The sequence below is a fragment of the Dermacentor albipictus genome, chromosome 1 (genome assembly GCF_038994185.2).
Source record: "Dermacentor albipictus isolate Rhodes 1998 colony chromosome 1, USDA_Dalb.pri_finalv2, whole genome shotgun sequence".
In the NCBI taxonomy this organism is placed as follows: Eukaryota; Metazoa; Arthropoda; class Arachnida; order Ixodida; family Ixodidae; genus Dermacentor; species Dermacentor albipictus.
The window spans coordinates 325,514,488-325,540,999 of record NC_091821.1 but is presented as its reverse complement, the minus strand read 5'-3'; the positions used below and the strand labels follow the sequence as shown (position 1 = coordinate 325,540,999).

At 44.8% G+C, this 26,512-nt stretch overlaps 2 protein-coding genes across 4 annotated transcripts in view; one reads left to right on the top strand and one right to left on the bottom strand.

Annotated features, from left to right (window-relative positions):
- The window catches only part of LOC135910189 (uncharacterized), a 328,772-nt gene that overhangs the window by 230,191 nt on the left and 72,069 nt on the right, over window positions 1-26,512 (bottom strand). Inside the window, exon 1 of one of the 3 annotated variants that reach the window (XM_070531644.1) lies at window positions 16,489-17,678. The exons of the other annotated variants lie outside the window; for them this stretch is intronic. Coding sequence (XP_070387745.1) covers window positions 16,489-16,681 — 193 coding nt within the window. The 5' untranslated portion in view covers window positions 16,682-17,678. Of the gene's footprint in view, window positions 1-16,488; window positions 17,679-26,512 lie in introns of those variants that run through there. 3 annotated transcript variants of the gene reach the window in all.
- Window positions 161-5,355, top strand: LOC135909159 (uncharacterized). Its single transcript, XM_065440996.1, has one exon. The coding sequence runs from the start codon at window positions 161-163 to the stop codon at window positions 1,334-1,336; it is 1,176 nt and encodes a 391-aa protein (XP_065297068.1). The 3' UTR covers window positions 1,337-5,355.

Sequence of the window (26,512 nt, the reverse complement as noted above, 5' to 3'; positions counted from 1 at the left end):
TGTGCGCCTGAGCAAGCGACGCACGCCTGAGCCTTAGAAACAGCGCGTTTCTAAGGCAACACCGCATTAACTAGAGACGCTTTTGTACCGCTTTGAAGCATCGTACTCGTGGCTCCGGGGAGACGCGTCTTGGCTACTGAAGTGGAAGGACGTGCGCTTCATGGGCTCCCAAGGAGCGGTGGTTGCGGCTAACAGCGGCCGCGGTGACAGGATCGACGGAATGGATACCGAGGGATACGAAGTGGTTTTGCCTACTCTGCCATCAGGTCGTAGTGTTTTGAATACTTTATTTTTGCACGCGGATGTCCGGTCGAGGCCTTACCGAGTCGAACATTTCCGGGACACGTTGGCGCGTCTTGGTTTGCTCCCCGAAGTGGTAGCGTTGGGGGCATATCAGATGAGCCACGTATGGGCTGTGACTTTCAAGAGCGCGGAAGGGATAAAGAAAGCTTTGGCATGTGGCGAAATGAAGGTGAAGGGCCAACGTTGTTTGGTTATTGATCCGGCAAACCAGGACGTGCGTCTGAAGCTTCACTGGCTTCTTTTCAATGTGGCTGACGATGATGTGCGTGTAGCGCTTGCTCCGTTCGGAAAGGTCACCGAGGTCTCGAAGGAAAAGTGGAGAGTTCCAGGTATCCAAGACAAGGGGTCGACGACACGCCTCGTGCGCCTCAAGCTCCATAACGGCATTAAGGTTGATGACCTTCCACACCAGCTTCGCATAGCCGGTGACATGGCCCTTCTAGTCGCTCCCGGTAGAGCGCCACTGTGCCTGCGGTGTCACAGTAAGGGCCATATCAGACGAGAATGCCGAGTTCCTCGCTGCACGCACTGCCGTCGTTTTGGACACGAAGAATCTCAGTGCGTGAAGACGTACGCAAGTGTTGCGGGGCCGGTTGGTGGAGAAGACACTGCGGAACTCGTCATGGACGAGGCTGACGCTGAAGAAGCCGCAAGCGAAGCAACGTCGAAGCTCGAGGAACTTGATGCGGCAACGTTAACCCCGCCCGACATGCCCCAAGACGCGAGTGTTAACAAGGAAAGCCGAAAGCTGACCGACGCAGCTGGCGACGCCACCGGCGTCGTGAAAGTGCAGGACGCCTCAACGCCGTCGAAGTCACCTGAGGAGCCAGCAGTCATGGAAGTAAGCGAGGGAACAAGCGGAGCCTCAGTCTCCAAGCGCGGCCACGACGCTACGCTGGACGAGCATGAGGCCCTGGCTGCAAGGATCTCGGAAGGACCACCGCCAAAGGCGGCGAGCATTCGGCGGTCAACGCTGAGGGCGCGTCCGAACATACCTCCGGACCGGAGGGCGGCGGAGACGCCGCCGACGTAGCCGCGAGAGCGTGTGCTTCGCGGCGTCTCTTCTAGTCTACGCAGTGACCAAGCCAACCTCAAGGGACGATGGAACGCAATGACAGGGACATCAACTGTGCCTTCCTAAGGCTGCCATGGCAGCTGCGGAAGGTTTGTGCAAAAGGCGAAAGCAGCTTTGGCCACAGATGCATGAAGTGGGTACCATGCGGTTCGTTTGTCCTTCAAAAAACATAACAATGGCTCAAAACACTGCACTTCGTTTTGCTACTATAAATGTCCGCGGTCTTTGTGCCAAAAAGCGGCAATACCAGCTTAGCCGGCTTTTTTTAGAAACAGATGTTGATATAGCAGCGGTGCAGGAGACGAAGATAGAAAGTGAGGAACAAACGGATCGCATGGTGCTGCATTTTCGCAATAGATATAATGTTTGTGTATCACATGCTGTTGGGACTTCCGCGGGGTGCGCTATCTTCATTAGAAACAACCTGGGAATTAGAGAAGAAGGGGTCTTTTCTTGTGAAAGTGGAAGACTGGTTTTTGTGGATTTTTCCTTTTTGGGTGTAGGATGTCGCGTGATATGTGTCTACGCCCCAAAACACTGAAAGTGAGCGTGTGCCTTTCTTTAAAACAGTAAATCAGCATTTACAGTGTGACAGGAAAGTCGTATTGCTAGGAGATTTTAATTGTGTATGTTACGCGGCCGATCGAGTGAAAAACCTTCCAGTGCGTGACAAAAGTGCTTTACTTTTAAACGCACTAGTTCAAGAATCTAATCTGGATGACGTCGGTAATTTCCTGTGTACTACCGGCACGCCTGCATTCACACATTTTCAAGGGCAAAGTCATGCAAGGCTAGATAGAGGGTACGTCGCACTGGAGCTTGTTCCGATGTGTGGCAGCTATAGTGTGCAACACGTCTCGTTCAGCGATCACAGCCTTGTAACTTTTAGTGTAGGTACCAAAGAAAGAAAATCGAAGTTTAACTGGAAGTTGTGGAAGTTCAACGATGGGCTGTTAATGAACGAATCCTTTTGCGAAAGCGTGAAGCAAAAGTTAGATAATTTGATCGAAGCCGAAGATGGCAACGTGCTAGAATTATGGGAGAACTTTAAACAAGGAGTCAAGATCAGTGCTATAGAAGAATCCAGTAAAGAGAAATTTATCAAAAGGAAAAAAGAAAATGAAATGCAACGTGAGCTTGATTTTTTGTACACCGTGGAAAGCGAGAGACCCGGGAGCCGAACAAAGGAGATAAGAGAACTGAAAAGCCAGCTTGAGCTTATCGAAGAAGAGAAGTTCAAAGGAGCAGTTATAAGGGCACGAGCTGAAAGGGCTTGGCTAGGTGAGACACCGACTAAACGAGCCTTATCTGACGAAAAGGCATACGCGAGGCGAAATGAAATCAGAATGATTCAATACGAGAACGAGATCACGAGCCAACCTCAAAAAATTGAAGAGGCGTTTCTTGATCATTATAGCAAATTATTCGGGACTGTTAAAGACGTCACAGAAGAATTCAAGACGGACTTTTTGTCAAACATGCCGCAATTAGAGGAAGACATTCAAAAGCGTCTGGAGTGGCCTCTGAGCATCACCGAAGTGGAAGGAGCCATAGATGATTTAGTTGTAGGCAAGTCTCCGGGACCTGATGGACTCGGAGCGGCCTTTTATAAAGCCTTCAAAAGTGATGTCAGTGAGATCCTGTTACGGTTGTTTAAGGAGGCCTATGCGCAAAAACAGGTTCCCCCTTCTTTTCGGACATCGCACGTAGTCCTGATACCGAAATCAGAGGACCCAGAAAAATTGTTAGCTGTTGACGCTTACCGGCCGATATCGCTAATGAATGTAGACTATAAGATATTTACAAGAGTGCTGGGAAAGCGTTTACAGGGAGTGGTGACCAGAATAGTAGGGTCGCATCAAACTTGCGGCATTAAAGGAAGGTCTATCTACACAAACATTCATATTGCCAGAAGCATTTTAGAATACTGTAATGACCTAGGTGAACACTGTGCCATGTTACGGTTAGATATGCAGAAGGCTTTCGACCGTGTGGCCTATAAAATTCTTTTCAGCATTCTAGAACACATAAAGGTGGGGGATTTGATCTTGGATGGGGTAAAGATGTGCTATCAAGACTGTACCGCCAGCCTCATTATAAACAAGGAGGTTACCAAAACCTTTAGTGTCCGCTCATCTGTGCGCCAGGGGTGTGGTTTGTCGCCTCTTTTATTCGCGATTTACCTAGAGCCGCTTTGTAGGAAAATCAAGAATGACAATAGAATATCGGGTTTCAGAGTGCAGTCCGCGGAAGTGAAAGTGCTGACATACGCGGACGACATCGCGTTGTTTTGTCGGGATAAAGAAAGCATCGAAATCGCGGTCGCAGAGGCTTTGTCATACTGCAGAATGACAGGCAGTGCTATCAACTTTGATAAATCCCTAGGGGTATGGATCGGCAACTGGGAAGACCATCCGAGTACGTTTGCAAATATCCGCTGGACAGTCACGCCGGCAAAGTACCTGGGGGTGCCGCTTGAGCACTACCGTGACGCCGTTGATTACTGGAATGCCGAAACTGAAAGGGTTCGTGAAGGTACACTTAAATGGGGAGGCCGCAATTTCTCTATGTTTGCTCGTGCGACAGTGTGCAACCTGTTTGCCGTTGGATGGATGGATGGATGCGAAACTTTAATCAAGGTCCTGAGGTACGCGACTCAGCGCGCTGCGGGCCGCTCCCACGTTGGGACAGCCAGGCCTTGCCCGACCGCCGCATCGTGGGCCCTCTGGACAGCCCATAGTTGCACCCCGGCATCAGGGCTCTTGATAGCGGAGAGCCACTTGTCTTCATGGATTTCTTCTGTGCCTCGTAACGAGGGGCAACGCCAGAGCATATGATCTAGGCTAGCGATGTCATTGCAATGCCTGCAAGAACTAGTGGCATAGGTGTCGGGATAAATTGCCAAAATTTTTTACGTGCTCCAAGCGTTGTGCATGTCAAGGGCTAACATACAACGTTTACACAGAGTACTCGCAGTGTTTGTATGGGGTTCAAGCTGGGAACGCACCAGTCGCACTAATCTCTTTCGTTCGGTTAAAAATGGAGGATTAGGTCTGGCACATTTGTTCATTAGGCAGATTGTGTCGCGGTTTGTTTTCTTACGGGACCAAAATGACCCATTTTTATTAACTATGTTTCAAACAAGGCTGAGCGAAGCTATACCTGAGTTTATTGTGTCGTCACATCGGTGCAGTCAAGGCAGAGCGCGTGGTTTCCTAAAAGAGGTAGTCTTGGCGTTTCAGCTGTTAAAGGTTCGGTTCTCCATGGAATACCTAAGTAGGGTACCACGAAAGCGCTTATATAAGGACCTGGTAGACACAATGTTGCCGGTGCCATTGTATCGCTCGATGTTCTGCATTGGACCTGAAAAGGACGTACTAAAAAGAGTAAAACGAATGCCAGTACGCCCGTCGGTAAAGTCCTTCTTTTTCCAGCTCCACACCAATACTTTACCTGTGAAACCGTGGCTAGATGAAAAAGGTCTTTCCGTGCCTTGGAGCGTCAACTGTTTACTATGCCGGAAACCCGAAACAATAGAACACATTTTTCTTGACTGCTGGGATGCTGTGTTCCATTGGGACATATTACAGAGAACACTAAAGAAGGACTTGCCGATTACACCATATGGGATTCGTTTCTTGCCTACTCTAAATGAAGACAAAGTACCCTATGACATGTTCATGCTGGTGTCCTTACATAGTTTATGGAAAACTAGAATGGCCGTGAGACATGCCGAAGTGAATGCCCGGCCTGTTAGAGAATACTTCATTGAAAGCATTTGTCATATTAAGGAAATGTATAATTTGCAAAAAGAAAAACCAAAATGGCTCAGTGTGATGACTGAGCTAGCGAATTTTAAGCGATTTTAGCCCTGTGACTGCCAACCAATGGCAGAGACGTTGTCGCGACCATTGTCTATTGTTAAAATGTCTTGTTTTGTAGCCTTGTTGCCATGTCGGTAATAAAGAAAAAAAATACTCGTGGCTCCGTGGTAGCGTCTCCGTCTCACACTCAGGAGACCCTGGTTCGATTCCCACCCAGCCCATCTTGCAAGAGTTGAGCCAAAGCCACCTAGAAACAAGCGCAGCTGCTCTGTCGTGTCGTCACGGTGTCACTTGGTATGGCATGGGGTCAAAGGTCATTGAAGGCGACACCGCCGCGCCTGAGGAGCTGGGTTGAGCTCTCGTAATATGCTTCGCATAAAAACACACAATCTGCAGATACGTATGTACGCTTCTTATCTAAGTGTTAAGAATGAAAGTTGGAAAGAGCGAGAGAGAAATATTTTAGTAATATCTAGAGAGCAGTGATCCATCCGAAAGGCATTTCTGTTACTACTACAAGCTGGAGTAAGAAAGAACGAGCAGAAAGAGCGATATGTGGATAAGCACGGAAACGAGGAGATACTATATACAAGCCAACGAAGGAGTTTCTTGAGCGTGCGCGCGTTTGAGTTTGTAAAGTTTCAAGGCAAAGAAAGAACGATAATTTGAGTGAGAAAGTTAAATAATTTGAACAGAAGTGACCTCATTGACTCGGCTTTTGCGGATTTTGGCTTTAGCTTCACATCTATGAAGCTAAACATTGCAGAAAACGAAGATGAATGGAAGAATGCGATTGTATGACAGTCACAATACATTTTAATGATGTCTCATTTCCTGCTAAGAAAAATTGGCTCGAGCGTCTCATCGTTGCCAATTTTAGCTAATGCGGTTGCCAGTATTGAATCATTCATAAACATCGCTATGATTTGTACTTCCGATAAATTCATAAAAAGTAACTATCAGAACAAGGTAAAGGGTGTATACGATAAAAAATATACATCCAGATCGAATGGGCATATTAGAATCTTTTTGGAGAAAGGCTTTAGTGACTTGAAGAATTATAAGTTATGCAACTAATGGAGGCACGTACTAATTGCGTTTTCAAGTGCAAAATACCTACCCGAGGAAGCACTTTGAATGGACCCCTTCGTTTTAAAGAGTGAAAAAAAAATGCGTTAATAATACTCGTTTATACCGCGCACACTTTCAGGCTCTTTAGAGCTATCTGCGATGCCGTATTTATGTTTATAAGTTATGACGCTGAGTATGAACCGGCAAATTTTGGTTCTTTGGCCTCACTGCCGCATGCCGATGAGGTTTTTTTTGTTTTCTTTTTTGGCTACGTCTCTCAACAACTTCCTGACAGAATGGTTAATGGTGCGCGCCTCACAAATAGCCCACACGTTGACATACGAGGAAGATTTTAACTGCAATAGCGCTCAGAAAAAGAAAATAGTTGGATGACCCTTACATGCAAACTACACTGTCATCGTATCACTGCGCGAAATGTCATCAACCGTTCAATTTCTCTCATTTCTTTCGCTGTCATGCTTCACTTTATCACACATTTGCTTCCTTCTCTTTGTGCTTCCAATATTTTCTCCAACCTTAAAGCATACAACGCTGTGTCACCAAACGAGTCACTTGTCGATATAAGTGACAACTGTTCAAACAAATGTGGCAGAAATCTGAGTCACTGTTTCACTTTGGGCTGGCACGGAAGAATTGCGTCGGTATCACAGCGAAGCTTTCATTGCCTATAGCCCGCCATGCTTTGGCGTCCGTCGGTGCGTCGGTTCATCGTTCGGTTCGTTGATCGGTGTTTACCTCGCAGTACACGTTTGTGGATAAAACCGGCCTACATAAGAACTGCTTTTTTTCATTTTCAAAGTGGTGCTATAGTTAGGACCCAAGTATTGTGCACAATCAAACCATAACACACTACATAAAACATGTACACATACTGTGGCCTGTTATGCATCTCAATTTCATGCAGACCTCTTCATGGATGAGCACATTGTATTCAACAGCTTCTTTGAAATTTATTATATTTAGGCCTACTCCCAATATAGGGCAATTGAGTATGTGCCCCTGCGTATGGGCCACTGGGACGCAGCATATGTATACGGAAGCCTTACATGCGCTCATGTACATATCTATTCTGACACATCGGGTAGATGTGTGTCGTTCTCTCTGCGTATATATACCATCCTGTGGTAGTGGCAGTCCGGTGCAGTAGCAAAACTGTGACTGGCGAAAATCACTCTTCATTGGGCGAACCGGTGCCTAGAAGAACAGGCTACACTCAAAGCACAATGACAGCGGCGACTGGAGTCGGCGATCGTCGACAAACTGATCAGCGGGACAAGCGTGTCGGCATCTATATACGAGTCATCAAACGTTCCAGAGTATTCGCTGGTGCCCGTGTGTCTTCCAGAAAGTACCACCCAATTCGCATCACGCAGACAATGAAATTACAATAGGGTCAGTGGCGATAGACAGCGAATACAAACCATCAATGACATTTGAGAAACTTCCGATACATGCGGGCGCGTCCTGCACTGAGCGATAACATTTGTTAGACGGTGAAAAGTCGTTAGCCGAGAAAAATAAAGTACACGTGTCAATACACACCTCTCCTCACCGTTGTTTTCGATAACCAGAATCAAACACCACATCGGTCCTCGTGAAAACGCTGAGCTAACGTCTCACAATGTACACATCCACTCGAAATATTTGCATTTTGGCATAGCTTGGGAATGGTCCAGTGCATGAACATGGACACTGCACGAAATTAAAGGAGTGAACTGTGCGGCGCATAAACCTTGAATGAAGTTACACATTGCATTAAATGAAAATAAACTGAGTTGTACGCATCGAATTTAATTATTTGCATGCCATTAGTTTACTATAAATCCCAACATGTGGGCTGAACATGTTTTTTCATATCCTTTTTTTTGTAACGTCACCACACCTTGCCCAGCAACCTTGGTTTGAAAACGGAACGTCGTACATTTTTAGATGCTAAGTAGCGTTATTAACTTTCTGCCTTTCTACTTACATGCTTGCCAAGGTTGTGCTAGCGTAACCTTCACGCAGGGTCTTGTTGCTTTTTGGCAACACGAAATATGCGCGAGCAATAGGTTGTGATCAATATGGTTGTGACAGCTGTTTTGTTAATAGAGCACATCACTCACGCCAGTGCAAGAAACGTGCAATGCGATGTGAAATTCAAGGGCCACGACACATCAAGGAAGCTGCAGCCTCGATGGAATGTACTTCAGGGCCCTTCGGTATGTTTTGTAACATAAGTAGTCTAAAAGCTAAGTCACAGCAATACGAGCACAGATGTGTCTGTATCTGAATAAAGAATATTAGAAATTGATCAACTTTTCATTGATTATTAGAAATTGATCAACATAGGTAAAGAGAGGTGGTGCAATGGAGGTTCGAGGATAATTTCAACGAAGTGCCTAAAGCTATGTCAGATGTAAGCACGAATAATGCAGTTTATTGCCTTAAGGACATGACGAAATGGCGCATTCATAATGAATGTACTTTATCGTAACCGCAATCTGCAATGCTCTGCACTACGTTCAAAACACAATTGTTAAAATACATAGAGAGCTCTTTATCATACACGCACGCCTTCCCGCCATCAGATGTTTTAGCTAGGAACCTGCACAAGCATGAGGGACGAGCATGTATTGTAGCGTACATGGATTACAATCAGTGCTAGAGTGGCGGAGCACTTCCGCCGCTCCAGCAAAAAAAAAAAACGAAAGAAACAAAAGAGAAACGTTTCGAAGTGGCTTTATGCGTTAAATGCGTTATAGGAGAAGAGGTTAGAGCACAATGTACATAAAGCGCACGAGAAAATGATGGGCAAAGAGTATAAAAGTTTCGAGCTGTTATTTAACATCATTACTGGAAAAGATAATTGGAAAATTTCAACGGTGAAAGAACATCTCGCGTCTTACGGTATCCGGTTCCTTTCTTTCAAACACATAATCAGTAATACACTGTTTGATTTGTTTATGTTACTAGGGCTCATTCATTATGGATAAGCCGCATGATCGACAGACATGCTGAGTCACCTCGCTCGACAAGGTTTCTTCCGAGAAGAGGCTGCTCAAATGCGTAGTATGGTTGAAACCTCCCACTGCGTTCATGAATGGATGTCGCATCTGGACGTTTGTTTTTGTTAGATTTATGAACTTTCATTGGACTACGTAGCACGCGTGCGTTTGTATTGCATGTGTGTGTCTAAAAGTAATGTAAATTGTTTTCTCTCGACATTATTCATATTTGCGAGCAATAAAGAAAAACAATGTGAGCGGTGGCGTTGAGGGAACGTCTCCGCCCGTCATACTGCAGCCCAGGGTTTGGTTCCTCCTAAAAGATTGTTTCTTTTTTTTCTGCCTCTATTTTTTTGCCAGCCATAATCAAATGCGAAAATGTTTTCGTCACCAACAGCTGCTAATGGCAAATGACAGCATGCAATGCGTCCTTACGGTCGTTAGACAGCCACATCTAAAGCACCGTCGGGTCAAACGTATAAGTACGCTTGCTGCCCTCTTTCCGCAATACGTTTATTCCGCTGTTTTTGCACGAGATTTGTAGCACATGTAAAACAGGTGCAAGAAACTCGCTGAAACACGTGACCCAACGCTACGATGCGTGTGGTAGTAAGGCAGCAGTGAAGGTGCGCCGCTTCCTGCCGTCTTGCGTTCGCATGTGTGAGTGGCGATAGAGGCTTTCACCTCCCATGTCGGGCAAATTTCCGCGGAGAGAAAAAAAAAAGCAGTAGAAGAAAGGGGTTTGTGATTTGTCATCCAGCTAAGATACGCGCGCAGCAATCAGTGATTTTACTACGAGACTAACCAAACAGCCAACTTTCGATAACTTCTGCACTTGGAATGTTAACCACTGACTGCAAACAGTTCAGCTTTCAGCCGCATAATCTTGTTGATTTCGGCGTTTCTAAAAACCAATTCTTGCTCGTTTTCCGTGCGTCCTCTAACGTTTGTTCTATACCGTGTTGAAAACAAGCAGCCACTGCCCATTTCGTCAGAAAAGCGAGCACTTAGTCATGTTGGCACTGATTACCATCGAATAGAACAACTGTACGTGTACTGTCGATCACAATTGCACAGAACCCCATCTGCCCAGCATTCACTACTACATTTAGACAAAGCACCATTTAATGCAAAACTTTGTATATTTCACTGTCATGGGGTGAAAAATTCTTCTAGGTGTGTACGCATAACCACGTCGTCTTACACGACGCCCTAACTCACGCAACTAATTTCTAAGTTTTTATTAGTATTCTGCCTAGTGGTGTAATGAGAGAAATCTTCATGTAATTAAAGAAATCTCTGGAAAGAAGTTGCGCTTCGCTGGTTTCGTTAGTTAACGATTGTGCTAACTTGTGTTTTGTAATTACGATTTCCGCATCTTCATAATTGTCCAATGACGCAACACGAATGGATTTCCGTCAATCACTTAGTGGATCCATAGCGAAGCGTAATTGCAGCATTGCTTTATTTTCCATCAACCCACGCTGTCATTGTATCGCGTCGAGGGACACTGAATGTAATGAATTTTTCTTGCTTCGAAAGCACACATCGAGGCTAAGGAAGCAGATGCGGCAGTCTATTCATTCATTCATTCATTCATTCATTCATTCATTCATTCATTCATTCATTCATTCATTCATTCATTCATTCATTCATTCGTTCATTTATTTATTTATTTATTTATTTATGTTACGCTCAGGGTACAGAGTACATTTCAGAGGGGAAGGTCAATTCCCAACAATGAAAAGAACACAAAGCACTTTTCATGCAAGAATATAAAACAGTAGGGGAAAAAGGATTTAGAATCCTTACAATTGTCTTCAACTTTATAAGATATTTGATGAACAATAATATTAGGCAGAGAACCAAAACAGGATACTAAAATCAGTTAATGGACAAAACAATAAAGCGGTAATTAGGTAATCAGCATTGTAAGAACATTCTTAAATTGAATAGAATCTGTGATGCTTGTCAATGATGCGGGTAGGGAATTTCATTCTTTAAAAGTTCTTGGAAAATTATGATTGTGCACACGTCACGGCGTTGCGATGGGGCACTGAGACTTGCAGGTGATTTCGGCGGTGAGGAAGGAAGGGTGCTGGTTGAAGCCATCGGGAGCGAAGGTCAGAGCTATGGTAGAAACTCTTATGGAACAGGCATATGCGGGTGTGCTTTCGGCGCGTAGCTGGTGGGGTGAGATTTAAAGACGCTTTCATTTGGGTCACGCTAGGCGAACGATGACTATTAGCCAAGATAAAACGAGCTGCACGATTCTGCACAGTTTCTAGCATGATTGCTGGTGTGACCGGTCCAGAGTCCCATGCAGATGAAGCATATTTCATTTGTGGTCGCACATAGGTGGTGCATAATATTGTTTTTGGTGATGATGGAGCAAGAAAAAAGTTTCTTCGAAGCTAACCCAGGGTTTTGTTCGCTTTTGATGCTATATGTTCTGTATGTAATTTCCAGGACAGAGTGTTAGTTACATGGACTTCGAGCTACCGGTAGGATGTTACGCTTTAAGGGGATGACTGTGAAGATAATAAGTTGGTCAAGTTCTGTTCGAACGAGAAGCTCTCACAGACTTACACTTTTCAATGTTTAGTCCCATTTTCCAAATATGACACCAATCAGTTATGCCATTGAGATCGAGCTAGAGCGAGTAAATATAGGAATCGTTAGTTATTAATTTTGCGGTAAATCACACAGTCATCAACAAATAAACGAATTCTTGAGATAATAGCACTAGGTAAATCACTTATATAAATGATACAGGCCAAGTACAGATCCTTGAGGAGCGCCAGAGTCAACTGGTGCAGTAGAGTAATTAGCGTCATTATATTAATAATAAATAGATAATTTATTTGTGGATTTACAAGGTACAAATACGAGCCTGCCCAAGCCAACAGATGGCTTGTGGGGCAGCGCCCGGCAGGAAGGGACAAGTCAGAGCATACACCACTGTCGGTTTATATCACAAAAATAACTGGACTAAGCAGGAAGAAAAGGGAAAAAATCAAGCATACAAATCAAAGATAACAGACTTTACATATTTCCGACTGCCTAAAGAGAACACACTAATTGGGAGGTCATTCAGAACACTTGGAATATAGAAAGCATGAACAAGTTCCCCATATCTAGTCTGCACTCTGGGCAAAATTAAGTTATCTCTTGGACGCAACGTTCAAGTAGGGATACACAGGGAGGCAAAATTCATTAATCTATTTGTGCTAATGAATTGAGCACGAGAAGACAGAAATGCATGAATCTAATTAACAACTCCAGGGTCAATTTTTAGAACACTTAGTCTATATAAAAGCAGTGAGTGATTAACTTTATCGAACGCTTTAGCAAAGTCAAGAAATATGCAGTCAATTGAAAAAGCTCTATCCAAATAGAAATGCAAGCACTTGTGAAGGAAAGTAGTTGAATATCACAAGAGAAAAACTTTTGAAAGCCATGCTGATTTAAAGGGAAGAAACTATTATCCTCTAGAAAATTAACAAGATGAGAAAACATTGTATGTTCCATTATTTTGCATGGTATTGGTGTGAGAGATATGGGTCGATAGGCAAGATGTATGCACTGAAAGATAAGCAGGATAATTTCATCAGCAATCTTGAAAGCATAATAAATGTAGCGGAAGAATTCTATGACCTGTACAGTACCCAGAGGACTAAGGAGAACTCCATTCGAAACGATAATGAACAGGATACATGAACACCTCTTATAACTAGAGATCAGGTCAGAAGGGCCTTGCAAGCCATGAAACGGGAAAAAGCAGCAGGAGAAGATGGAATAACAGTCGATTCAATCAAAGATGGAGGAGACATAATGCTTGGAAAACTGGCGGCTCTCTATACGAAATGTCTATCAACTGCAAGGGTCTCAGAAAACTGGAAGAATGCAAACATTATACTAATACACAAAAGGGGATACATTAAAGAACTGAAAAATTCTACGCTTATTTACAGAGCGCAGTAGAGGACGACAGAAGACTAGGTGGTGCGACGAAATTAGGAAATTTGCGGGTGCTAGTTTGAATCAGCTGGCACAGGACAGGGGTAATTGGACATAAGACAGTCTGATGACGACGTCGACGACGACGACGACGATGTAGATGATGATGATGATGATGATGATGATGATGATGATGATAAGTTAGATAGATTGTGTTTATCTCCGGCTTTATGCATTGGTATGACCACTGCAGTCCTCCAGTCTAGGTAGTACGCCACCCTGATACGATTGTGAAAAAAATGCATTTGAGGATGATAGAACTATATTATTTGGTATTCCGTAAAAATTTGCTATTAATGCCATCAACTCCGCTAGATGATGTTAGCTTCAAATTGTCGATAATTGGTACGATGCCATGTGAGTCGAGCGCTATGGGATCCATAGCAAAATGATTGCACAATTGAAGCTCGGGACGTTGGGTGTCTTTGGATGAAAAAAACGACGCGACAAAAGTATGATTTAGCACAATAGCAGAAAGATGGTCGGGAACAGGGTCGCCGGTGGGTGCAAGTAATGAAACTTTGTTGGTGTTGCCAGGTTTCTTATACTCAAGAAACGTTTAGGATTAGTCTTGAGGATGTTCGGCAGGGTTACATTAAAGAAAGAGGATTTAGTATATTTATTGCTCGTGAATATGGTGAAGCAGCTATCTTGTGTGCCGTCCAGTGGGCAGGTTTTAGTGAATGCTTTGCAGTTCGGAAAAGCATTTTTTTTTGTTAGAAAGTCGGTTTAAATATTTGTTATACCATAGAGCTTAGTTATTGAAGTATACGCACCCAAGAGGGATATGACGATTGATCTAATCAGACACTTTATTTCGGAACATACACCAGTTTGTTTACACTGAGTGCTCGAGATAACTTGGTAAGAAAATACGTAAAAATGAGCCATGTTTCTTATTACTGGCTGGAAAATTAGCTTTGTTATAGTCTCTGATGTTCTTGAAGGGTTTTGCTGATGGTGCGTGTGACAAATTGAACGTTAAATGCAAGACATCGTGCTCGCTCAGGCCAAGCCTATCTATTACGGTTGACGTGGTATCTTCTGGTGATGTTAGTACTAGATCGAGAAGTGAATAAGAAGTCGGAGTAACACGTGTGGGTGTAGTAACGATTTGTGCTTAACCAAAATCCATGCAGGTGGCGATAAATCGGTAGGCTTCAGCAGTCGGTGGGTTAGAAGGGAACGTGTGCGACCAAACAATGTTGGAATAATTGAAATCGCCCATAAGTATAATTTACGCGTTGGGATAGCGAAGCATGATTTGATTTACGCAGTCATGCAAGCCATCGCAGAAAGACGTATCACTGCAAGGAGAGCGAGAGCAGGCACCAACAATTACTTTCTTGAAATTGCATTCGGGCAACACCTCACCGATCCAATGCGAAATAACTGGTATGCAGTAGCAATGAAAGCATTCGTCGATTGCGAGTGAAACATCCCTCGCCCCCCCCCCCCCCACCTATTCTATCACTGGGGTCACTACGGTAGACGCCATACTTTATATCACAGTGACACAATTCGGAGTTAAGTATTTTGCTACTAAGTGATGTTTCAGTTAGATCAATTAGATCGGCTGCCAGATCGTTAATTAGGGTGCTTAATTCATCGTTATTGCGTAAAATATTGCAAATATGAGTATGTAAAATAGAAAATCCTGATTTTGGACGAGAAGCGACGTTTCCCCTCGCGTATCCCTATCTGTCTCTGGGTAGTAGAAGGTGGGCGGAGCGAAGTGCTCAAGGCGATGCACCGTGTGAATTCGGTGCGGTATTCGAGGGGCCAATCTCGAAAACAGTGGCAGCGACGTCATTATGATCATAGGATTTGCAGCCAACTTGTAGTTTTTTGTACCCACGTTTATGTGGTTCGCCAGGCTTTTACCATACTCTCTTAGCTTTTTTTTTTTAATGTTGCGCGTGGTGGGACAGTAGTCCTCACTGAGAGCAAAATCACTGCTTTTTAGCAAGAAACACTTAGCAAACACCAATTCTTTGTGCTTATATGTTGCAAATTTGGCAGTTATCGGCCGTGTTTTCCTTTTGATAAACAGTCCGATCCTATGAGCGCGTGATATGCTGTCACTGTTTAAGCTGAGACTCAGTTTATCGGTAATTATGCTCAAAGCTTTCGCATCGGAATCGGAATATGCTTCATTTTCAACGTCCGCTATTTCATGAAAAACGAGATTGCCCCGTTGAGAACGGTCCTCCGCGTCGTCTAGCCGATGGCGTAGTGCGCAGGTTTCCGACTCAAGGTGGTAAACTTGATCACGTAGCTCGTTGACATCGGCCTGCCACTCCTGAAGTATTGCAGTCTTGTTTTCAACAGCTTCAGCAGTTACAGCAATGATGAGCACGCAGATCTGCGCGCGCTGCGCCGGTCCCACAACACACGCTGGACAAGCGCTGACCCGAGCGAAGCATGTATTTAGCTGCTAAACGTGCTGATTCATGACGCATGCTAACGTTAAACATGAGTAAACCAGCGAGAAGCGTTGGACGCGCTTCCTAAGAGCACTGCCGGTTGGAGGGAGACGTCGGACATGCCTTTAGCCCTAGCCTAATTTTGACTACTTGTGTTTCTGTTCAGTTTTGCAAATATTATGTTTCCGTGAAAAGGGCGAGGTTGAACATTTCTCGGCTGCTTCATTTCTCTATATTACGCGGCAACAATAAAGCAATGATATCGGAAAGATTAATATGACATAAACAGATTTCAATCAGTACCGAACGAGCTGCCACGCCAATATGCAACTATGGGATAAACGTTATGGTCATTACCTTTTGGTAAAAGACAACTGTGTGTTAACAGAGATGCAAAATCCCGAATAGACAACGCAGTTGAAACTCAGGGTACAATGCAGAACACGACAGGCTGCACTGCATACATCAACACAGCAACCTGCTTATCTACACCTTCGCGAGCAAATATTTTGTTGCAGTTAACACGTCGAATACCGACGAAGTAATCAGTGTTTGTGTTTTATCAGGATATCTCTTTACCAGGATATCTCTCACAGACGCCCAAGCTTATTATATATGTCAATTACATTGGCATCTATAGGAGGCAGATAACAGGCCTATGATGCCTCTTCGTTATGTGGTGGAATCTCGGAATTTTTCAGAATAAAAGTGTTGCTATGAATTGACAACTGGCAGAAGTGGCAGAAGAGATGGCAACTCACCGTGTGACGTACGAGGCAACGTGAAACTGAAGTCGAGTGATGTACCATCATGCGCTGAACTTCTGATGCTCAGCATAAACTCATCTTCATAATCGTCAGTACTCTCTGATCCTGAGGGAAAAGTAACATCTTCCAGTTCGTCTTCCCAGATTGTTTCCAACATCAAGTCGCAGCTTCGGTTTAAACTTGGCATATTGAGGGTATTTGCTGGCTCCTAGAGAACAAAACTGTGGGGTAAACTTGCAGCTACCTAGAAAGTTGGCTTTCGAAGAATGTTCAAATGCGTTCGCGGAGTAGTAAACTTGCATATGATTCGGTATTGCGATGGTGGGACCATTAAGCATGCATTCATCCACTTCACATCATAACAGAGTTGCTTTCTGGCCCTTTCAGGGTCTTGGCACAGTTCGCAGTATCAAATAGTGTACATACAAAACAGCCTGCAATTAATTTTACGGCGTAAATAGTTGTCTTGCCTGAAAGCACTCGTTGGCTGATATCACAAACTTGCTTTAAGTACTAATAATGAAGCCGGAATTGTACGAAATTTGTCTTTTCAAATTCAGTAGAAGGGCTGCGTTGCAAGTTGTGGCCACTTTTTAACATTATTTTTCGCCTTTCTCCACTATATACATTTGATGTGTACTTTTCCTAGAGTCTTACTGCTTATAGATATGCAAACAGAAGGCAAACTCTTCGACGTGAGAAAGGCTCTTAAACGCGAGAATTACGAAGCCTACGCAACTTCGATGTTTTGTGCAATCCACACATTCATACCAGGGAACCTTCGTTCGATGCTGAATATGTCGGCTCTATTCAAACCCGCTCGTCAAGGACCAATTATTACAAAATCCACCAAATAAACTAAACACAGCTCTTCTTGAACGCCAGCAGCACGAAGCACAGTCTTCAGTGTTGAGTACAGCATCGTATATCACCAGTGAGGCAGCATCTTCCATTAGGGTCAAATTCATTTCCACTGCGATTGCGATTCATGGTAGATTGCAGCAAGAAGACGCTCGATAGGAAGAGAATCCTTCGACGACCAATAACTTCGTGGACACGAGACGTTGGCGTTCGGCGACTAGCACAGCACAGACTGTCGCAGGTGACGGAGCGCACACCCGGCCACTACACACATGTCCAGCTTAGACACGCACTCTTGGACATTGTCGGGGTAGATGCAGGCGAAGTTCCCGATCCAAACACTTTTAGCACCAGCGTTACATTGCCGGCCAGTTCGGGCCCACGACAACCCACTTCCCGCTTTGGCGCGCGAAGGCGTACTCACTTGGCACCTTACACACATAGACGCCGCCTCGAAAAGGCGAGAAAGCAACAGCGTATATCACCAGAGCAAAGGGGAAGGAAAGAAAATACTAATAGCGCAATCTCCTGGGAGGAAAGTGGATTTCCGCGAATGTGCGCGTGCCGCGAGCAGTGCGCAGTGAACGAAACGGTTACGCCTGGCAGTAAAACGCCACCCCGTCACAAAAGGCGTTGAGGAGGAGGCTTGCAAAGGTTGGAGATGGAGGTCACGCCTGTGACCGGGTCGTCAAATTAGCGAGGGCAATTGGCAGCGAAATTCACATCCGAGCTTTGTGTCGAGCGACCAAAGAATCGGTGCCCCTTGCCACTCATTTTTCGCGTTCTTTGATACCCGATAGCTGGAGCATTAAACACCAGCGCTGCTGAAAAGCTACGGTGGTGGGAAAACATACTGGTTTGTATTGAGCCAGACATTTCTTTTAAGTTTTCGCCCTGCCGAAAATATTATTGCTTTTCTAAAGAAGAAATAAAAAGCTGGTATTCAGGGCGAGGATGCTCAACTCCGTACGCCTGAAACAACGCTTCGTGCAAACGTATGCCAGCCACCAGTGGTGTTAAACCAAATGATAAAATATTGAAAGGCTTCTCCCACGAGCGATGGGCTTTTCGAGGGTAGCTGTCACTTCTGAATTGCGCCACAAGGGTTTATGCTTTACATCTGGAATACATCAGCTTAACTTGAAGAATCAAGGGCGCTACTAGAGAAATAACACTTCTGCTTCCACTGGCCAAGCGCTTAAAGCGAAATTAGATTATTATACTCCGCAAAGAGAACTTCTGCGTTTTTTTCTTCGCTCGTGGCGCATTAAGTACAGAATGTGGCAAAAACAAGAAAGAAAAAATAAAGAAAGAAACAAAGAAAGCTCGAGCTCGGCAGAATGCGGAACAATGTTCTTAACTTCATTTATATCTATTAAGACAAATCTTTTAACTTCAAGGTTTACGTCGTGGCTTATCTAGTTACCCATGCAGCTTATGGGGAGCACGACAATTTCTGCACGTCGTCGAAGCATGCCTCAGTGACTTTTACAGTGTAGTTGCTCTGTATGCACTAATAGAAAATAAATTCGTTTCTGCGCTGATTTATCAGAGCTACGCTGATGAGCCACAGAATGCTACAGGCTCAACCCGAATTCACTTTCTAATATTTGTCCTAAATATGGCGCCAATTTCTGCATCTACAATTTATGCAATTTTTTTAATATACCTTGAAGCAACGTGAATGGACGAGGTGCATGAACGAGGTTGATCAAGATGAATGAACTCACTCAAACCAAGTTGTTACTACAATTTCTTCACCAATTAAGAAGTACCTGCTAAGGATGTGCTCTAATTCGCATGCGCGGACGCTTTTGTGCCCTTGTATCGAAGCTGTTTGTTCTACCCCACAACGTGACACACTGGATGATGTTCGAACGAAAGATTAAAGGAGCATGAATATATTGTTTCAAAAGAAGTCGCCGGACATCTTGGGACACATTGTAGAGATTGCGGATGTTGGCCATTCCTTAAGAAATGCAAGACCGTGAGCAAAGATGGCAGCTAAATGACGTGAGAGATAATCGAAGCCGCTGAGATGGCGCGTGTGGGAAGTATGTGCGTAAGCATGCCATCCGTCTCCCTTAGTGCAAAAGAAATAGATTTCCTCACGCGCTAATCTGAAATTTTGTATCCTCGTTCCTTTTTGTGCGATGTCCAGTGGAGGAAAAATGATCACGTTACAAAGCCGGCTTGGCCTTGGTGGATGGCCCTGTTCGTAAACATTTTTTGTTGTCGCTCTCTCCCTTTGAATATTTTCCTTTATTTATTCCACTGACAAGAGAATAAAACTATTGTTGCATGTAGCGCTATGGGTTGTGTGTTTCTCTTCTGTGTGTCTCGTCAAAATTTTGCACAATCCGACCTCTAAAGTGTTTTTATGATTGCTTGGCTGCGTGTATTGGCCTTTAGGGGCATGTAAACGTTGATGATGGCTCCAACACGACTGCTATTAATTTCCTTTCGACATGCAGGCTGCCCACATTGGCGGTCAATTTCGCCTTGGCTGGTGCTACTTCACCATAGAGCCCGTCAAATCGAGAATGGCTGCCCTAGGGAGCATTTTGGGCTTCACTAAGCTAATTATGTTCATTAATTATTCTCTTATTGGCATTATTTGCCTGAGCCAGATAACCAAAATAAACAATGCAACCACATGAGTGTGCTTTGGCGTGCAGGCTGCTAAGAGGGGCTGTCAATTTAGCGTTGACTACTGCTTTTTCGTGTCAAGCTGAACAGTGGCTGCTCGAATGAGCATTTTGGGCCCCACATAGTTATTCAGGGTCAATAATTGTATTTGCATTCTGATTTTGAAGCATTTGAGCATGTTTCTATGCCAATACTTAAACTGAACACTATCTGTGCAGGACGTTGCTTTTTCAGAATTGAGCTTCCATTATAAAGGAATATGCTACCAAATGAACAACTTATTTATTTGAGATGTCACGAGAGGATGGTTGGCTGCTGCGAACCCACTGGCAAATATTGGTAGCCCTAATAGTGACTGTTCTTTCGTTAATAAGAAGCTGTTACGCTTCGTCGAATGGCTCAATGCCGGATGGCTCGCAGCCGGAATCGCTTTCTTCAGTGTCATCTTCACTCATTTGGATGATGATGGGTCGGATGTGGCCACTCCCAGACGTGTCAAGCCTGAACTTCGCCTCTAGGTCCATCACGTGGTGAATGTTCTTCCTCCAGTCTTCCACCGTTACGTGCTTGATTTTTTTCCTCAAGACGTCTTCTACCGTGGACAGCTTGAAGTCTCTGTTGTCCTCAGCGATGCCATCTTTCAACTTTGCCCACACGAGCTCGATAGGATTAAATTCGCAGATGGGAGCCCGAGTACACTGCAACCGGCCCTTTCAGCTGCATTTTTTACGATGTAGCTTAGAAAGTGTGGCTTTACAGATGCTACCAACTCAAGCAGCTGCTTTGTCACGATCCTTTGACTGTAGGCGATGTTTCTGCTTTTCAGCCACTCCTGTATTTTTCCTTCTTCCAAGCTATCAACGGCAATTTCTCTTCTCGCCGGGTATGGTAAGGTGCGTTGTCCAAAAATGACGCTACCAGCTGGCAACTTCTTCAAAACGTCATTAAACCATCCCTCGAAGTGATTGCCTCCATTTCTTCGTGACAGTCGCCTGTATTTTTTTTTTTGCCTCAGCCTACATTGAAGCAGTCGTCGGTGAAGCCATCTTCGCTGCCGATGTGCGTAACAATCAGGCACTGGCCTTTTACAGAAGGTTGTTTCGGACCCGTCGACAGGTCATTTGCTCGAGCCTACAGGCGTCGGCGCTTCTGCGCCATGGTGTCTGCCTACACGATCGACCGAGAGTGTCATGTCGTCACCCATGTCTCGTCCAGGATATAGATCTTTCGGCCTCCCGCCCAGCAGCGCTTCACGTCACGAAGGTAGCGATTCCGCCATTCAGCGATGTCATCGCGGTCGATAAGCAGCGAATTGCGGCTCCTCTTCTCGTGCTTGAATCTGACCTCGACAAGGAGGCGACGCATAGTACACCACTTCAGTGATGGGAGATCCATACGCCTCGAGAACTCGCTATCTTCTCGACCGTCGGTACCTCGCTGCGGCGAAAGAAATCGTGCACACATGACCTCAACGCGCACAACGTGAAGCTCTCATACTTCGTGCTGCGTCTTCTTTTCTCGGCATTTCGTGGGCGTTTTCGCGACGGCGTCGACAGTTTCCCACCCGAAATATGTGACACTTCGTCCTCCCTCCTCCCCTTGAACAGTGCGCTTTCGCTGACACCGAGCATCTCGGCGACAAACTTGGTCGTGTCCTCCACGCGGCGTTCAGGCTCCCTGTTACTCCAATACTTGTAGCAGTGGAGGATCAAGTTGCGTGAATCGCCATTCAGGATGTGGCCACTCTTGTTCTTCTTGTCGAGGCTCCTTGGTTGTGTGGACATCGAGTGGACACAAGGCTCGTTCGGTAACAAAGGATCGAATTCCGATGTCACCTCGCTGGGCTCCATGGCGAAAAACTCGCGTGGAATGCCTTGTGCTGACTGGCGAGATTGCAAACTTGAAAGAAAAAAAAAACGCGAAAAGAAAAAGAAATGCCTACCACATTCCTGAAAATAAGTTTGTGAACAAACAAAACCAAAAATATAGGTTTTATGCTATTTAAAACAAAGAGTATATATTTAAAACAATGAATGAAGCATTTTTGCACCTTTCCTGCCTCAACTGCAGTCTCGCCCCAGGTTTACAATGGTTGCGATGAATGCATTGTTCGTTATAAGCACTTGTTCAATAGCAACTGATTCATTTCCAGCTCGGAAAATGAGTAGTAAATGTGCCGTGTACATGTAAACCAGCGCAGAAGCCACGCAGAGCTGCTCTTTCTACTTTTGTCACTTACAATGAAGCTAAAGAGCAGACGACAGGCAGCGTTGTGGAAGGCACGGGGTTATTTTCCTCGCGCGATGTGGCATGCGCTATAAGACATGAGAGCTCTACTGAACCAGTCATCAAAATACGAAAGTATTTGTGTATACCGATAATTACGCGCTTCAGAAGCACGATTTTTTGAGCGGGACTACTTTAGTCGCGGAGGCAATCGGCTGTCGCGCTTCGGTCATCGGGACGGGGCCTCCCCATCTTTCTAAATTTGTACCCAACTATAGGCCTTAAGTGCTTTGCTCAAGTTCTTAAGGACTTGTGGACTGTGCGACAGACTTTAAAAGTTTTAGCGCGTAGCATCGCGTTATTGTGTGAACTTTTCTCACTGTATTTTTTTGTTTGTTTCCTCTATCACCATGTATTAGCAGCCCCCGCACACGGTAGCTAGCCGGTACTTCCAGTGGCTAACTTCCTTTTCGTCTTCCTTTTTTTTCCCTCTCTCTACTTGAACGCGTGTTCAGGAAGACTTCGCGTTAGGCCTCTATCTCATATTCCCACCCTAAACCGGTTAACTCCTCCAAGCATGTTTTACTGTGCTTTACTCGCGGACAACTTTCTGTGGCAATGAAGGGAAAGCTGTGGGCGCGTGGCTGCTGCACATGCGTTACTGCGCCAAGTAGTCCGCCCGCGTTTGACAGTGCTTTTGGTTGCTAGGAAGAGAAGCTGAATCGACGCAGCTTCCAGGTGCGAGGGTTTCGCGTTTGCCCATACGTAGGAGGGCAAAGCCGCAATATAAATAAACTCTTACATTCAGTGGAGTGTTTTGTCTTATTTAACTGCTACTAATAAGGTGTTTATGTTTTCTCTTCACCAGCCTAACCTAACGTGAATGAACACGCGGGACTCTTTTAAGAAGCGCTGTCACTTGTGCGCGCTTTGCCCCCATAGCTTTCCCTTCATAGCCACAGAAAGTTGACCGCGTATATATAACCAACACAAACCTTAACAAAAACGCATTTCCACAAGCCAAGACAGCCATTCAATGGTTACATTGAGTTGACATAACTTTTTGCGTAAAGGGTGCAAAGCATGCCATTACACCCATTTCTTAGAAGGCATGCATACATGCGCTAGTCTTTGTTGAACCTTGCTATTTAAGTAAATACTCACAAGGCAGTGCCACCACTAAAACGTAGTAGTTACTGCACGGACCATTATATGTCACTAAACACCACTAGAAAACAAAAGCGAATTTATGTTCCGTTGCTCAGAATAACATCATAACACGGCAACGGTCCCAACTAAAAAGCATTTTGACATTCAAGCACACCCTAATGCACATCAGAACAACCCCAACGTAGAGCACACAAACGCACAGAACGTTTGCTTAATAACACTGCTCGTGCTGCCTACACCCACGTGCATACCTTGTAACAGGCTTATATAGCCATGGTGTTTCGACATGCAATGCAGTACCGGCTGGGGCATGTCTATTTGACGTATAAACAGTAAATGGCCACACAATACTAGCTCAAAGTCACACGCAGCTCAAGGTCACACATAGCCGGTAATGTAAAATTGCACTATGTTAAATATCTTTCGACTGGCGACTTTCAGTTATCAACACGGTGGCGACATGCACAAGGAATAGGTGCTTTGATAGCTTATAACACCCTTAGTCCCAAGCGTGTGTTTTAGGGGAAGACTAAATTCTTGCGGAAACGTACATGTTTTCGTAATAAAAACACCCTAAGGACCAAGTAGTATAAAGTTCGTAAACAGGGATAAGGTGCCTCAGAAAGGCTGGCCAACGTTTTGATTGGAGGACCTATCTTCGTCAAAGGCGGCCTCGTCATCCTCGGCGTGTTAGTTTTAAAGGGTTAGTGCAGTGACGTCACGTGTGGGTGTTGTCGCTGGTGGCTGGTTTTAAAGAGAGAGACTACCAGAGGAAACAAGCGCCTTGGTAGTCTCTCTCTTTAAAACCAGCCGCCAGCGACAACACTCGCACGTGACGTCACCGCACTAACCCTTTAAAACTAACAAGCCGAGGATGACGAGGCCGCCTTTGACGAAGATAGGTCCTCCAATCAAAACGTTGGCCAGCCTTTCTGAGGCACCTTATCCCTGCTTACGAACTTTATACCGCAGTGTGTTATTCCATCTGTCAGCCCCTTTCTTGTTTTTTGGACTCCTAAGGACCAAGTGTTTGCTCATTTCTGCTTGGCATTTTTCGAAATCTCAAGAGTGCAAAGCGGCTTACAGCCCATGCCGTCCAAAACGCCACATGTCATCGACCTTAAGCTTGTAGGAAAAAGTAAACTTTATTCTCTTTGCGTATACATCGTTTACGACATGAGATTTTCTCAGCCTCACCACAAGCGTGCGCTTGCACTCCGGAGATGCCCGGTTCTGCCGGCGCAAGAAATTACCGGCCGATGGGAAAGCTTCTTGAAGCGACAATGTTAGTTAGGTGACATGTGTGTCAAGAAGGGCGATTATCTGTATTATACTGTTGATTTTTCCAGAATAAATTTTAGCAGCTAGTCAGCGCTTGTACTGCTGCGTTTCATTCGTTATTGCTGCTGTATTTCCTGATGCAGGTAAACAAAACTCCCCCGATTTTCCGTTCTCCCATACTGACGTAGCCTCATCTGGATGATGCGCCACCACCGACGCTGCTTCTTTTTAATGCGAAGCTTTCTGCCTTTGGCCCATTTCATGGCACTTTGCAGTCAGTATACGTTCGTGTTCCGCCTCGTTCCAGGTCGCCTAAATTAAAACATTATACGAGTGCCCGACGGACGGATCGAACTACCGACTCACAGCACTGCAACCCGATGGGTTATTCATTATACCACAATATCAGGTATGTTTCTCTTATGCCAATGACAACTGCTTATAGCTCTTTCAGATGACTGCAGGCACATGCATCGTCACATATCATGGTCGAGACATCGCGTGCGCGCGCCCGTTTCCATCGTGCGTTGCGACCGGGAGAGTGCATTCTGCACCGGGATCGGGCTACGTTCCCCAGTCCTTTCCTCGTAACCAATTAACGCTATGAAATGGGCATGTGACATTATATGACTTCTTTCGGGATCGACCCAGTTCGTAACCGAACAAGTCGCAACCATTTCCTCGCCAAAGTAAAAAAAAAACTGTCGTCATGCCGTCCCCCTCACTCTATTGTCGTCGTCGTCGCCGTGTTGCTTCTGTAATCAACCGCAGGTTTGCCTCACCCACACAATTGCTCGCGTTACGCAAACACATTGGTCCATTAGATAAACTTCTTGGAGAACCTGAAATTCAAATTAAATTTGAAATTTTTACGTGCTAGACACCTATCCGATTATCAGGCACGCGCAAGCCCAAACGATGTAGGATAGCCAGCTACCTGCAAAATGCATGCATCAATTTTTCGCAGTGCGTTGGAACTGGATACTTTTTCTGCTTCCTTTTGTTTCACTGATATGTGAACTATCCTTTCCTTTGGATACAAGAATCTGGTTTGATGCAACTGATGCTCCTATCCCCATGAAACTTATATAGCCTGTTATTACCGTTAGTCCTGGTGCCCCCTCTCAAAAAAAAGTTGAAAAGAAATTACACAAGGTTTCTAGGGCTCGTTAACCTTTTCGATGCATACGCCCTGGAAGCGCATTCGTTTGGCAACGAACTACCGCAGCGTGTATTTTTTATGTTAAACAAGGCTCGCATGGGTCACCGGTCATTTTTGTAAGCCTTGGTTTTAATTTAAACTCCCATCGATTCCGTAACTTTTGGAGCTCTGGAAATTCCTGCCATTTGCACTTCATGGTGTCCCTGTGATATGCCTGGAAATCTCATTTTATTTTTGGTCCTTGGTGCTAAGTGCCATAAAATATGCCGCTATAGAGAAATATGGGTAAGTTCGTCCTCTTCAATCATTCCAAAAAAAAAAATTAAATTGTGGGGTTTTACGTGCCAAAACCACTTTCTGATTATGAGGCACGCCGTAGTGGAGGACTCCGGAAATTTCGACCACCTGGGGTTCTTTAACGTGCTCAATCATTCCAGCATGCACCACTTATGTATCCTGGCGTCCGGTTTTGTTGTGGCGAGGCATGCGTTTCCTGATTGCCTCTTTAATTATACTAACGTGGCTGTAGAGTATTCAATAAATGAGCGTTCAATGTACTAAAATAGTACCCTCCTTCCAATTAGTCGTAAATTTTCAGCCTCGACCAGAACCTGTCAAATCAGTATCTTTGTTACTTATTCTATAGTCCTACACGTTCAACGAGACGCG